The following is a 16,262-nucleotide window of genomic DNA, read 5'->3' as shown; positions in this document are numbered from 1 at the left end:
GTGCTGCCCTTGTTTCGACAGCTTAAGAGAAAGTTATTCCTGCCAAGAAAGGTGGCGCAGAGTTTGTGATCAATGCCATCCTTGGTGATGTGACAATGAAGGCAGATAAAGTACACCAAGGCATTGGTTCTACTTGACCAGTCTGTACCATTCACTGCAGCTGATAGCTGTCCAATTGCTCCCTTCTTTGGTACTGAAACAACATGGGATTAACTGCCCAGCACTAGATTTATAGACGGCAAAAATGTATCGATATGTACTTCAATCCAGATCCCACCTGATGTCCTGGATAGTGGCCAGGGCTCCACCCACCTTAACCTATATATATGTGTTCTACATGAGGAGCAGTTCCCAGAACAAGCAGTTGTTAGTTTACCATTACTCTTATGAAAATCAGATAATCTCAGAAATTAACGCTCACCAGAAATATGCACCCAGCACCTGTTCTCCCGTCTAGTAATGATAACTCAGTGGATAACAGTCAACTTTCTGAAGTTTAATATACGCATAACAGAGACTTTGGTAACAGGTGCACCAAAACGACTCCTTCCAAAGAGGTCTAATGGAAAAAACAGTGATACTTCCAACTCCAATTTCAAAAGCGATTGTTAAAATAGATGAAATACTGACAGTGGGGGAACAACATGCAGTTTGGTGGAGTGCTTTCACTCACTTGTAGATACTCAAATCTTTTTTTCTCTTCCAATGCTTTTTCAAGAAATACAGTATGTACTGGCAGTCAATGTATAGAAAGCTCATTATGAATACAGAATTTATTTGAGGCTCCCTCAGTACCAAATTGCAGAGCTGTACAGAGAGTAAAGGATTAAAACACTAGGCTCTTCTAGCTGGCTCCTGCGGCTGAGAGAATTATCTTCAAGTCCATGTGTATGGTACACAAAGTAATCCACCTACAAGTTTCCATCTTTCTGCAGCAATAACGCTTCACCTCATATAATGCCGTAAAATTGCATCCCAAATGTGTTGGTGTGTTGTCTCAAGGACGCATAAATGGCTTAGCTGGGGAAGATTCCTTAAAGTTGCTGTGGCTTGTCCATGGAATTCTCTCCCACTCACTTCAAGAAGATCCTGTGTCTTTCAGACATAATCTGAAAACCTTTATCATTTTCAAAACCAATATCCTCACAGTTAAGATGGTCATTTTTCTTTGAGTTTCAAGGGGCCAATTTCTGGTAAATGTTCACTTCATTAAATATTATTAATATCAACATATTATTTCGTGGTCATACAGAATGGTTGCAAGTCGATTTTGAGACCAATAATTTCCACAAGAATCCCATTTCTCTTAATATTTATGAATAACCATGCAACGAGAACAGTATTACGGCATAGCTAACAGGTGAAAGAATGCAGTTTAGAATGTAATTGCTATTCGCAATTTCACTGGGCAGCAGTCCTCTTTTATGTGAATGTAGAACACCAAATGTACCAATGCTCTTCAGCCACTCGTTTTTTGTGTAAATATCAATGTTATAATTATAGTACAATTCCCTGAACAAATAAAGAGTAATGGTTGATCTCTGCCTTAATCACATCTAATCAGACCCCCCAGGATATAGCAGCAAAGATTTGCAAATTTAGCGGCACAAAAATTGAAATTTACGGCATTATAGCGGCAGTTTATTTTACTCATAATCATTCCTTTTCAATCTTAAATCAATGGAAACTGTTTTATCAGAGTATTCCACTTTCAAATAGGCATGTTTAAAGTGTCTGAGAGGATTTGTTTTCTATGCTAAGTCATATGACTTAGCATAATATTGGTTTGCTATGCTAAGTCAACGAGGGAGGAACTGACACTTGCACCTGATTAGGGATGTGCTTGTCCCCACACAAAGAGCTGCATAACCCGATGTAGTGAGTCTGTAGTCAGGACTTCCAAGATATACATCGCAGGCGCAACTGCACTTGGAGTTCACCCTAACGTAACTAGGGCCACAAAATGTACCTATCTCAAGATGTGCCACACCCTTAGATTGACAAAAGAAAAACACACTTGCTGCATGTGTCTTGTTCGAAATGAAAAATGAAAAATTTTAGTCCAACAAGTAGATGTTTTCTAGACGACAACATGCAGTCATTACAAGCCAACAATTTATGGAACACCTCATTGTCAACTAGCGAATTCAAAAAACATATTAACAGAATGGGCAGATCCGTCTCCTTGCAAGACAAAGCAACTTTAGCTGGTTTGCCTTACAGTCCAAAACCTAAGGTAGACATCAAGCATACGCCTTTGCACTATTGTGCTGCATGGCACGAGGCAAACTGCATCAGAAAGCGAGAGAAACAGCGCCATATCTTAATACATACAGCACTGTTCTGATCTCTCCTGTTGACATAAAGCAGTGCAGCAAGTTCAGTTCTTGCAATATCTGTAATCATTTTTCTGTCATTTACATTTTAACAGGGAACTGTTTTGTTTTTACACTGGTTGTATTCATGGATATTTTACTCACAGCCACGTTATTGTACATTTAAAGCAGCGGGAATTCTGTAGTTATTCTCAAGGCAGGAAGGGTACTCTGATCAAAATCATAAAAATTAACCCGTGTATTCAGCAGGGGAGATGCACTTCTTGTCATTGCCGAGGACATGAAATGAATCCTGTTAACACCGAGATCGTATTTTCACTGCCTAAGGCATTTGAACTTACAGTCGTTGTTTCTCTGCTCGCAGCCATAACGCTTCCTTTTCTTAACCTCTGCATTCCCGACAGTCAGAGTACTTCACCTCACACCCGCACGTTATCTGCCATCTTTTCCCCCCAGGTGGACCCCTCCTTTCATACAACGTGGATCTCAATCATGGAAGTAGGTAGACTTCTATTGTCTGTCTTGGTCAACAGAGGGTGCACTTAGACCAGATGTCTCAACCTGTCAGACCAAACGCAAAATAGTGGTTTCATGCAGAGTGCAGCATTTATGGGGACAAAAGTCCAATTTCGGTGATCACCTTAACCTCATCTGTGCGGTGCCTATTTACCCCCGGTGCTGGGCCCTAATGTAAATTGGTGTGGTCATGACGGAACGGTTCCGTCATGAGCACAGCGCGACCGATGCTCATGACGGAACCGTTCCGTCATGAGCATCGAAAGGGTTAAAAGGGGCCTTGGCTGGCCAACTGAAAACAAACAAACTATTGATTATTATCGTATGAAATACCACAAAAAGTGGTATTTCATACGATAGTAATCTATTCCAGACGCATTTCTTCAATTTCGCGGGCACTTTTGTAAAAATCGCAGCATTTTTACAAAAGTGCCGATTTCGCGGCAAATCGCGAAATCCTGGAGGGTCCGTTTAATAGATTCCCCCAACTTGCAGGCACTAACCTTCAAACAGGTACGGATTTACAAACGACAATGAAACATGTTGCTGAATTGCACAGCCTTGTTTGTACGGCAGGTTCATATTTATTAGGTCCTGTTACAGAGTTTCTGTCGAATATCAGTAATTACAGCATACTGTTTTGCAATGCATGCCATTGCCAGGCATGCAATGTAACGTGTTGACCTTTATAACGCAGCTTGGCTTTGCGGTATTTTACAACACATTTGACATTCTAACAATTGATTTTATATATAATTACACACACATACACTTTTGTGGCATGTGTAACTGTAGATTCACATGTTCTGCATATTCCTGCCATGTAGTGTTGGGCTCGGATGTGTGCAACTTGCAAGAAGCCTTTTGAGTCATGAGGTATAGTGACTCCTCTGACTGGTGATGCACAACTGCATCAGTTCCATTGTTAGATTATTTTCTTTCTGCCGTTGGGTTCGGACACACCACCTTGCGAACTCCGGGTCGACGCATCTTGGTGTTTGTTGTAGGGCCTATACTGTTTATCATATCCAGTCGGGGTGAAAAGACCTTCTTAGTTTATCGTTCTAGGTGATCGTTCTAGGCAAACATAAAGATCTGTAGGGCTCTAGACACTGGCCCAGTGATATGGGCCCGCTGCCTATCCCCGTGCCTGTTGCCCGTAACCTCGGTTTCCTAATCGACGATAAACTTTCGATGAGGCAGCAGGCTACTAAGGTTGCTGCAATCTGCTTCAATACTTTACGTTGGTTGCAGAAGATCATATGGATGTTGCCTGAGTCCACTCGAAGAACTGTCGTACAGGCCCTTGTGATGTCTCGCATCGACTATAGCAATGTGCTTTATCTAGGAGCTGATAAAGCAACAATCAATAAACTCCAAGTGGTACAGAACTCAGCCGCTCGCCTTCTGTGCAATGTTCCACGGAGAATGTCTGCAACACAAGCCCTGCGTGACCTACACTGGTTAAAAATTCCTGATCGTGTGGTCTTTAAAACTCTGTGCTTCCTGTTTAAGATTCGTCAGGGTTCTGCTCCCATCTACCTGCACAACCTTGTTCAGCCATATCTGCCTGGCCGTTCCCTTAGGTCATCCAACAATGGTAATCTCGTGATTCCAAGAATCCGACTGGCAAAAATGGGAGGCCGTTCATTCGCATATCTAGGACCTAAGATGTGGAATGCTCTCCCGCTGGCGCTAAAAACAGAAACCAATCTTCTGGCTTTTCGTAAAAAATTTAAGACCTTTCTGTTTTGAGTTCTCCTGTTCGGTTTTACTCTTCCCTCAGCAATTGCTTGTTTTCTTCTTCAGTCTGTCCCTGGCGCCGGGAAACCCATTGCGGATAGCTGTGCGCAATACAAATTCAATAAATAAATAATAATAGTTTCATTTTTCTCCTGGTCTCACAGCCCATTGAGTTTCACCACCCAGTTTCTTACGACGCCCTTTCACGGGGCTCTGTCTTGCGTGAGGTCTTCTACCTCATCTTCTCCTCTTTACAATGACAAGACACTAATGGAAAAGACACCAAGTGCTACCTTCACTGTCACTTCAAGTATCCTTGGCCCGACCAACACCTGTGCAGCCTGCTCAGATTCAGTTCGAAGACACTCGGGGACCGAGGTGATCGGAGACTTGCACTCTGGAAATTGCATCACTAGGAATGAGTTGATTTTCCCAACATCTTTAGATACCGGGATGTCTAGTAACAATCAAAGACTAATCCATACTCAGTTAACTTTCTGCAATTCAGTCCTGAACCCAGGTGTTAGTCGGAGTCAGATATTCCCTGGTGGTCTAAACAGTTCGCAAAAGCAGTGGTGTAAAAGGAGCTGGTGAAGCACCATCCCTGATAAAGAGAGCTAAAAGATTGCCTCAGCAGGCAACAGTGTCTCTTTGCAACCCACCATGGATTGGAGGAGTGCAAATTTGATGGAATAGTTCTCTCGATATAATAGAGCCAATGGGGAACAGATTGATTCTTCTCAAGCACTGCCTGAACCAGTACATCCAGTGGGGGCATGAACTAGTCTCAGAGTGCAAGATCATATCTAGCACCATGATCTCCACTGTATCCTTGACGCGGTTGATACTGTGGTTAGAGGAATTAATTCCAGCATCCTCATTTGGTGCCACGCTTGGCTTTGAGTCTCTGGCTTTAAACCAGAGGTTCACAACCATCTGTTAAATCTGCAGTTCGAAGGAGAACATCTCTTGAGGACAAGTGGATCAGATGCTCAAAAAGATCAAGAAAGACAATGATACAGTCAAGGCTATGGGTGTTCTCCAAACACTCTCCCTTTGAGACTCTATCACAGGCCTCCATACAGAGGAGGCGTAAAACCAACTCTCCTGACCTCTTCGGCCACTTAAAAGCAGCAGTCAACGCAGGGTTACTCATGGGAAGGTTACAGGAGCATTAATATTAGAGGCAGTGGCAAAGGTGGCACGGCTAAAGGACCTGCCCCAGCAAAAACACATAAACAGTAGACTTTACAGAATGCAGCCGCACGACTACTACTGAACTTACCTATATTCAGTTCTATTAGTCGAGCAATTCGAGAACAGCTGCACAGACTCCATATTTTGGCTAGGATCCAATTCAAGTCTATGTGCATTTTACGTAAGACATTACACGGAAAGGGACCAGAACAGATTAGCCAATATGTTGAGCGCTATGCCCCACAGAGATGTCTCCGCTCCGCCTCGGCATCCTTGCTTATAGTTCCAAGGATAAAGACGCTGAAGTGGGGCGGTAGAAGCTTCCGATATTTCTCTCCAAAGCTCTGGAATTCCATGCCCTTGCATCTTAGAACCCAACAACCTACTTCAGTTTAGGAAGCATCTTAAAACCTGGCTGTTTACCTATACATAACCGGCTGGATATCCCCCTATTTTGTATTTCATGGCAGCAAGCGCTAAGACGCCACAGCATACATGTGCTCTATAAAACCCCACATTTCATTTAATTTCAAAGCAGTGACTTGCTCTTTGGTGACGTTAAATGTAATATAGTGCACATTAGCCATGAATTAAACAGGGTTTATGATCTGATTGAATTGTTCGCCATGGGCAGGTTGGTAATGGTGCTCTCCCTTCCGGTGTCCTTTATGATTAGCTTAGCACTATTTCAGGTTATTTTTGTACCCGGGTTCTTTTATGTTTGGGAAAGTATGCCCTTTGCAATTTCAGACATCGTACCCAAAGAAGCTGTCTTTGCCCTTTCCTTCAGGAGGTGTCTCCCCTCCTGTTCTGCCTGCGTGCTTCCGCGCTTTAAAGCGATTCGATCCCTTCCCTCCATTGTAGGCCTGGGCGGTAAATTCAGTTCCGCTTGCGGAATTTGGGTAATTTCGTGTTCCACTGAGAATGCGGAATTGCCAAAAATTCCACGATACGCCGAATTTTTTGCTTGTTTGCACTTTCAAAATGCGTGTTCGCAATATATTTCCCCTCAGCACGCAAACAGCGTTCGCGAACAGGAAAAAAGGATTGCGAACAGGCGGAACAAGCAATTCCGCGTGTTTGCAGAACTCTGCGTGTTCGCGGAGATTTTTTTACCTTTTTGCTGAGCTTTGCGTAGCGCGACTATGCAAATTCCGCCCACCTCTACTCCATAGGACCTCTGAGGACTACATTTCACAGTATGCCCGTAGGCAGGGCCAGCTGGGTTTCACTTTTTCGTGCCTCCCAGTGCCGTATAAAGGGTCCCTACAGCTCACGCATTGCAGAACGCATTCGGGCGGGCCCATCTGTGGCTATCAGAGCCTGGAGGAGACTAGCCTGGGCCATCTCTCTTTCGCCTGGCCCCAGCTCCAGGATCTGTGCCTGTCCCCCGTCCAAGGAACTGTGCCTGTCCTCCGTCCCTGCATTGCCTGCTGTCCCTGCGCTGGCTGCTGTCCCTGTGCTGCCTGCTGTCTCTGTCCCTGCCTGCTGTCCTTACTCTTGCCTGCTGTCCCTGCACTGCCTGCTGTCCAAGCGTTGCCTACTGTTGTCCCTGCACTGCCTGCTGCTGTCCCTGCCCTGCCTGCTGCTGTCCCTGCCCAACCTGCTTGCTGTCTCTGCGCTGCTTTCTGTCTCACCGCTGCTTGCTGTCCCTGTGCTGCTTCCTGTCTCTGCGCTGCCTGCTAGCCCTGTGGTGCTGTTTCCTGCACCCCCTGCTATCCCTGTGCTGCCTGCTGTCCCTGAGCTGACAGTTGTGCCCGAGCTGCAGCTCCCTGTGGTTCCTATCCAGTGCCTGCTGTCTCTGCGCTGCCTACTGTCCCTATCCTGCCTGATGTCCTTGTGCTGCCTGCTGCTGTCCCTGCTCTGCCTGCTGCTGTCTCTGCTCTGCCTGCTGCTGTCTCTGCTCTGCCTGCTGCTGTCCCTGCTCTGCCTGCTGTCCCTGCGCTGCCTGCTGTCCCTGTCCGTTGCTGTCCTTGTCCCAGCGCTGCTTGCTGTCCCTGTGCTACCTGCTGTACCTGCGCTGCCTGCTGTACCTGCGCTGCCTGCTATCCCTATGTTGCTGTTCCCTGCGCCCTCTGCTATCACTGTGCTTCCTGCTGTCCCTGCGCTGCCACTTCATGCGGTTCCTATCTTTGCGCCCCCTGCTGTCTTTGTCCTCGTGCTGCCTGCTGTCCCTGTGCGGCCTCTCCCCTACCCTGTCCCGCCTGATGTCCCTTTCCCCCATGCTGCCTGTTCCAGGTCCTTGCCTGGTGCCCAGGACAACTAGGACTAGCTACTAGGACCAGAAATGGAGGCCACTGCACAGCCACGCAGCGGACGCGCCACCAACGCACTGTCGGTTGGACAACGTCCAGTACCAGGACCCCTGGCACCCCTGCCACCAGACGGTACACCACCAAGGATCTCCTATGCCCCGGATGCCAAAACAAAAAGTGTGTCTCCTCCCTTCGATCCACCAAAGGACCCTACACCTGCCGACACTACCATTTCGTCTGCGACACTTCCTACGAAAGATCCCATACCACACCTGCCCACAAGACCAAGAACACCCCGCAACCACTCCTTTGTATCCTGCTCATCGCCCGCTCACTCTGCAAACATGCCACGGAAATCTGGGGCACTATCACCAGAGACGTTGCCTTCATTACCGAAACGTGGCTCAATACTTCCTTGAACCCAGACATTGCCACCGCCACTCCCGAATATTACAAGATGATACTCCAAGACCATGCCAACAAACAAAGCGTCTTTAAAAAAAACTACAGTTGCACCATCACCAAAGATGACCCCACACCTCTCATGGAACACCTCAACTTCCTAGTACAAACTGATGCGAAGACCACAATAAGAGCCACCCTCGCCTACAGACCCTCAGGACCCCGAGCAACATTCTGCGAGGCCATTCCCAACCTCATTGCCCCCTAGCAATCTACTATCACCACTACGTCCTACCCAGCGACCTCAGCTTCCACATGGATAACACCAATGACGCAAACTCCATCGCCCTCCTGGAGAACCTCAGCAACATCGGCCTCACCCAACTGATCACCGAATCCACGCACAAAGCCGGACGCACACTCAACCCCATTTTCATCTCCAGCGACAGAATAAAATTCACCCACACCACAGAAAACACCTGGACTGACCACACCATCGTGCAGTTCACCATCAGAGATGCCCTGCACACCATCACCAGGCGTCAGATCTCTTCTCACCGCAGCTAGAGCAAGGTCACCGAAAAGCAGTGGTCGCAGGCCCTCACCACCTCCCAACCAGAGGCCTCAACAGAACTCGATCAGGCCGTTTAGAACTTCACCGCCTGGATCACCGACTGCACTGACAGAGTCGCCCCACTGAAACCTACAAAATCCAGCAATACCTCCAAACATGCCAGCTGGTACACCCCAGAACCACCAAGTGCAACCGCCACCAACCAGAGAAACGACGGCGAATCAGCAGGAACGCCGCCGACAGAGCAGCTCACCACACAAAGGAACTCTTTAAAATAGTCAAAGAATTCTCCAACCTGACAGCCATAGAGAACACTATCCACCCCTCCCAAGAACTCTGTGACCCCCTCTCAGGCTACTTCCACAGCAAGATCACCAACATCTACAGCAATTTCACCCTCCAGCCCACCACCTTCCTCCCCAACGGCCTCAACCAACCAGCGAACATCAGCGAAACAATTAACACCTGGTCTCCACTCACCACCCAGATATCCTTAGCCATCATATCTTCCATCCACTCCGGGTCGCCCATTGACCCCTGCCTCAGCCACCTCTACAACCACTCACCAAACACAATTAGCATGCAACTCATCAGCATCCTCCACCTCGACAGCAACCTTCCCAGAAAAATGAAAATACGCACACGTCAGACCCATCCTAAAGAAATCCTCTGACGACCCTAGCGATCTCAAAAATTATCGTCTGATCTCCCTGCTCCCCCACCCAGCCAAAGTACTCTAGAAAGCCATCAACCGGCAACACTGAGACTGTGCTAATTGCCGCCACAGACGACAGAACACTCCTCAACCATGGAGTAACTCTGGCCCTTATCCTCCTCAACCGCTAAGCGAGGTTTGGCACTGTCTGCCACAACACCCTCATCAACACTCTACAAAATAGGCATACAGCCGAACACTCTCAATCTTTCTTCCTTTAGGACGCACCCAGAGCATCCGACTGCCTCCATATCCAAAGACATCAAATGCGGCATACTACAAGGATCATCACTCAGCCCCACCCTGTTCAACATCTACCTGTCCCCCCTCGCAGACGTCGTCAGATCCCATGGACTCAACATATCTGCTATGCAGACGACACGCAACTTATCCTCTCTCTCATGGAGTACCACTCCAATGGCTTAGCCAAATGGATAAGAGACAACTGCCTCCAACTCAACTCCGGCAGTACTGAAGTACTGATCTTCAGGAAGACCACCTCTGCCTGGGCCACAGCTGGTGGCCTGCGGAACTCAGACCTACACCAACACCAATCGACCATGCAGGCAACCTCTGCATCATCCTCGTCTGTCAACTGACCATGAAATGACAAATCAACGCAGTCACCTCCTCCTGCTTCCACACACTTCGCATGCTCTGCAGAATCTTCAGATGGATCCCAACCAACACCAGAAAGACTGTCACTCAGGCCCGTGTCACCAGCCTCTTTAACTACGGCAGCGCCCTGTATGCTGGCATCTACACCCAGCTCCTCATAAGACTCCAGACCATACAGAATGCTGCAGCTAGACCAGCCGTGGCCGGTAGTGGGAGTACCTGCCGGGGCAGTGACATGGGGAGGGGCAGGGTGGGGGGTAGTAATGTATGGATTACGGACCTTAACAGGTCAGTAAACATATAAATAAATAAAACGAATTTCGTTGCGCGCACTGCATCGCATTTGGTGATGCAGTGCATGCAACAAAATTCGTTTTCTTTTTACAGGGCCTCACTGTAGAGGTCACAAATTCAATACCTAACCCATATAAATCACTTTCGTAATTATTGTATTAACACTTGAAAGCCAGGCGTATTGATCGTAAAAAATATACAGATTTTACTTTATTTATTTTGTAACCTGAGTCAATTATCATCGGAGAGACAGTGCACAGCTGTGTGGACAGAAATTGTTTGAGTTTTTAGAAAGAATCCTCCAAATAAGTAGCTACATGCTTCCCTAACGAGCAGTCATACACTGAAATGATCTGTTGTCATTGTTTCAAGTGATACTCTATCGATATTTTTTTTTTAAATACATACTTTTCTCCTTTCACAGTCCTTAAATGATATTGTTAACAAAATTGATCAGATGGCCAGATCTGGAAAGCTAGGCTCAACCGTTAAGCAGGACAGCCCTGTCACCTCTAGTAAAGGAGCCATTAAGGAGACAGAGAAACCATTTGATGCTATGAACAATATTGTGGCCAACTTGTTGCTAAACCTCACTAGGTAAGCGGGTGTTTATTTTTATATGCACAACGTATACAATACTACAAAATGACATAGTGGAACACGTTGACAGACCCAGATGTTTTTTTCTGCTTTAATGTCACAACAAGCTAATACTGGATCATTTTCCTTTAGCCTAGCTCACTCCATATTTGAGCAGTTTCTTTGGAAGTATTTTTGTATTTGCTTTTGTTAAGTGTTCTCAGTTTTCACAGTTTTCTTTAAAACTTGATGTTTCTTCAAGACACAGTTGTCTGAATGGTCTTTTTGACCCTAGTATGTATTTAGAAAGTGCATTTCTTACTGCCTATTGTTTTCAGTTACACCACTTCTCATTGAAAGCATTCCTAATGAAAATTGATTCTTCTCAGTTTCATTGTTTCTAAGAAGTTGTGGGGATTATGTAGTGTGATGTAGTTACCCGCTAATAGATCTCGCCCCTTTTGGCAGATCACTAGGTTATTACAGTAGCATTTTTTGTAAGTTATAAGTTGAATTTGGAGTATGGCTTGTCATGAAAACTCATCAATGTGTGATCTTCCAATCTTTTAGCTCTGCAAGATTTGAAGGATCTCTTAATATGGATCTCAATGAAATCAGCTTGAACTTGGTTCCCTTTCCCCACCTTCATTACCTCACGTCAAGCCTGACTCCTCTTTATACACTGTCAGATGTAAATATACCAACTCGAAGGTAAGACATTCTCTTCCTTATACGTAGAGGCAATGCCGTATTGAAATGTGACATCCCACAGTGTCAAGGCCAATTGGAAAGCTGACTCCGCACTCGAATGTCTTTGTTGTTGTAATTTATGAGGTTGATAAAGTTTAGAAGTGTGGTTGGTGCTTGATGTGAATTCCCTTTCTGAGCCACAGGGTTAAATATGGATACCAACACGTGTTTCTTGAACATCAAGATTCACATTCACATCAGCACTCTTGTATCTTTCATACTCGTGGTGAAAAAATGTATTTACTCAGTTGTAGTAGTTAAATAAACTTTTAGTTTGTTGATTTCATTATTCTCATGAAATTGTTGTTTTTCAAAATGTTTCTGTTATTCCAGGTTTGTCAGTATGATACATCATCACTTTTTATATATACTGCCCGATGCATTTCGAGCTACACAGCTCTTCCTCAGGGGACAATTAATCTGAAAGAAATATACGTCTTTTCACTTAATACAATCAAAGCAAATTTTATAACAATGTCAATCATTTCATTGATCAAGTTCTATAACTCATAATGCATGCGATTATGCATCGTGTCACCTTATAGCCCTCTGTTTTGTCATGTTTTTGTGAGGAATACGGGTTTATGTGGTTCTATGTGACACTAACCTGAACCCTTTTTCGTTCAGCGATAATGGTAGAGCTGCAAAAATAAATGAAACTGGTTGTAGCGAAGTAAATCTACGCGGCTGCTGAAAAACCACGTGAATTTCATTCACAAATGCGGTATTCTATCTTTCTCTTACCGTGTATCAAGTTTCCGTTCGATTTCATTAAATGAAACGTATACGTTTCTTTTATCCATTACACAACTTCATTGATTACAGTTGACCACCACGACCGTATAGTCCCTTTAACTTAGTCTGTTTTTCAAACCAAGTCATCTTACTCCATTTCTCTCACACGTGACTTGACAACACATGGGTGTAGAGCAGCGCGTAAAATACACAGCGCATTTTTAAGCGTCCATAGCAACCAAAAACAGGAAGTATTCCGCCCAGCGCGCATACAAACACGTGCACACCACGTGACAGGTTCAACCAGAGACTCACAGTCAGAGCTAGAGCGTTGCACGCCAACATATAAAAATATAGGTTTACTTTCTCACTTCCGTGAAATTAAAGTATACATAGCAACCTTCTCCAGGTTTTAAAAGTGTGTCAACAGTAAGCACTTTAATTCATCAGTTTCTAGGATACATCATTTTGTCATTTTCAATACATCTACTAAAAGTGAATTCAGTTAGTTTTCTTTACAAGACACATTAACTAACATGTTCAATGTAGGCCAACAAAACGGTACAAAAGCATAAAATAACAATTTTAAGGTCCAAAAGCATAGAGAACATGACTCAAGAAAGAATGGAAAGACGAGGAAACTAAACACTCTTTCAACATAGAATGAAAGGCGTTCAGGGTACTTGACATCCTTGGCTGACAGAGTCAAGTCATTTTGCTACTGAGGAATGTGGAAAGAAAATGTACAAAAACATGTGAGCTGAGAATGTATGAGAAGAGTCAACGATAACACCAAGGTTATAAGCAGATGGTGAGAGGAGTGAAACTGGCAGGGATAGGATAGACAGTGGATGAAGAAAACCGTGTTAGAACCAGGAAAGAAAAGTATTTTACTTGGCTGTTCACAAACCAAAATACTGCAGCCACCTTTCACCCCCCCCCCCCACCCGCCCAATGAACACTAAGAAGAATTTGGATGTTTTACGTATAATTATGACATTTACAAAGTATTCTGTGTAAGAAAATGTAATAGGATCTTAATAAGACACTCCACCACGGACTCCTTTGGTATCTAGTTTTCAGAAATGTCTGCAATCAGCAGGCATCCCTCAGTGCTCTTTGTCCTCTGGCCCGAGTACTGCAGCTACCCTCATCCCAACAGTTGATTTAAGTTCAAAGCAGAATTTTGTAGGTTTCATCAATGTGTTTGTGGGCATTTCGGGGGCAATAGGCCCAAACAGACAAATGAGGTATTGTTTTTTTTATCTGAAGAATTGTGGGACCAATTGTGATAGAACATTTGCCAATCGTCATAGATTCAGAACGCTTCCTCCCAGAAATGTGAGACAAATCAGTGATATTAGCCCTAAGTTGACATTTGCATGATATTCTGTGTAAGAAAAAGTGGCTAGATCCTTGTAAGCCATGGTCTCTTGCTTGTGTCTAGCTTTCAAACACATCTGGGTTTGGTAGCTTACATTCACTTCTGGCCAAACCCAGGCCCTAATACCACAACTACCCAATCCCAAAAATCAATGTAATTAAAAAAAAATCTTTTTATTGCAGATAGAACAAGTAAAATTGTAATCACAATACACATAATACACTGCAGCACAGTGACACAGTCAAGCAAAATCAGTTTCCCCTCTGCCAAGGACAGCCTCCGTATTCCCTCCCCCTTCCACATTTCCAAAAGCGATGTTTGAATCGGAGTGATTAACAAATACGATATGAGGATCAGGACTTGCAGTGAAGGCACAAGGACGTTCTTGATAGTCATTCCACAGCCCTCACATACAACTTTATCCACTAGCATCCACCAATCCATGTCACGCTTCCAATCTCTCAATTGTGGTGCCTGGTCCACCCTCCATAAACGTGCAATATTGCACTTGGCCACCATAAGTCACTGGGTCATCCAAATTAATTGCATGTGGGTGTGATCAGTTGCATCCCAGACATTCAAGAGGCTCCCAGAGACGCTATTTAGACAAGTAACCACAGGCTCCAAATAATGCGAATGGCTGGGAATCTCCATATAATGTGAAAGAATATTCGTATTTGGCTGCATTGCTTGTAACACAGTATGGTCGCCGCTTTGCCCATTTTTACCACAGAAGTGTATGCATATTAGGATGTATGTAGAATCCTTGACTGCACTAGGCGGAACCTTGACCTGATAGTCACTTCTCTTGGGGATGCCAAGGTCTCAGGCAACTCATCATCCTCGAGATCATATTCCCATTGTGCCCATGACTGTGTAGGGTATCAAGTGAGCTGTTGATAAATGTTTGACATGTAAGGGAGATTGCTTTGCAGGGCATCTGGGCATTTAACAATCTGTCCTCTAGTGGCCAAGACTCTGGGAGGTCCTCTCCCTTAGGCAGAGCTTTCTGTAGTTCAGGCCATATTTGCAAATAGCATTATGTTTCAGTGGGTGCTATGTGGTACTCACTTTGCAGTTCAGCAAAAGGGATCCCCCTTCTCGTGCCCAGAGGTCCCTTACCCTGGAGAGACCAATAAGGTTCCATTTATCGAAACCCGGCTGTGTCTCCAAACAGCCCAGTTGCGCTGTGACATGCGGGTTCCTCTGCAGGGAGGTGAATCCAGTGGTTAATGGTGGTTAGTTGCACTACCCAATATTATTTTTGTAATCGAGCAGGGAAATCCCACCATCGTACCAGCCTCTCGTCTGCTGTTTAATGGCAATATGTGCAGGGCCACCATCCCAGAGTAGAGAACATGTTTCAGTCTCTATTGTCCTGAAGTACGTCATAGGGACTGGGTAGGGCGTGTTGTGTAGACTGTAAAGAAAACAGGCCAGCGCCATCATCTTAAGGAACGCAGCTCTACTGAGTAACAACAGATGTAGGGCCCCCCAATACTGGACATTGAGCGGTGGCAATAGGTCATTGTTGTAGAATATGTCAGGGTCAGTGGTGACGTATATCCCGAGGTAGCAAAACACATCCCGTGACAACACGAGCCTTACAATCATGGAGCAGTTGCAGCATGTGCCCATGAAGGATTTAGATTTTGGACTTGCTCCAGTTGATGATATAACTAGAGTATCGGCGAAATGGGGTAAGTATTTGCATAATTCTTTTGAGCGTAAGCTTTGGTCTGAGACTAAGAGCAGAATGTCATCTGCGGGCAGTGGTATTTTATCTTTCCATTTTATCTATCCAGTCCTTGGTCCATTGCAACCCTCGAACCAAGAGGTCTTGCTTGATCCAGACCGCCATTGGCTCTAAAAGAAGGGCAAAAATTAAGGGGGGAAGCGGGCGCTTTGTCTGGTGTCACACCGGAGCCGGAATACACAAGACGTACATCCATAGACCGTCACCGGGGATAGGGGATCGGTGTAGAAGCGCGGGCCGAAGTCCATCCTGGCCAGCACCACAATCAGGAATGGCCATTCAACCGTATCAAATGCCATTTTAGCATTGAGCGCGAGCACAAGGATATCCTCATGACATTCTGCAGATTAACCCAAGACACCAAGCAGTCGCCGCAGGTTGATAGTGGTGTTCTGCTCTTGTATAAAG

General features: G+C 45.2%; 1 protein-coding gene across 2 annotated transcripts in view; it reads left to right on the top strand.

The window, feature by feature from the left end:
• Window positions 1–16,262, top strand: part of TUBE1 (tubulin epsilon 1) — a 123,328-nt gene that overhangs the window by 63,240 nt on the left and 43,826 nt on the right. For both annotated transcript variants that reach the window (XM_086926827.1, XM_086926828.1), the window contains 2 exons: window positions 11,075–11,247; window positions 11,800–11,940. In XM_086926827.1, coding sequence (XP_086782953.1) covers window positions 11,075–11,247; window positions 11,800–11,940 — 314 coding nt within the window. The remainder of the gene's footprint in view (window positions 1–11,074; window positions 11,248–11,799; window positions 11,941–16,262) is intronic.

The sequence above is a fragment of the Lissotriton vulgaris genome, chromosome 6 (assembly GCF_964263255.1).
Source record: "Lissotriton vulgaris chromosome 6, aLisVul1.2, whole genome shotgun sequence".
In the NCBI taxonomy this organism is placed as follows: Eukaryota; Metazoa; Chordata; class Amphibia; order Caudata; family Salamandridae; genus Lissotriton; species Lissotriton vulgaris.
This window is presented reverse-complemented; position numbering and strand designations above follow the sequence as displayed.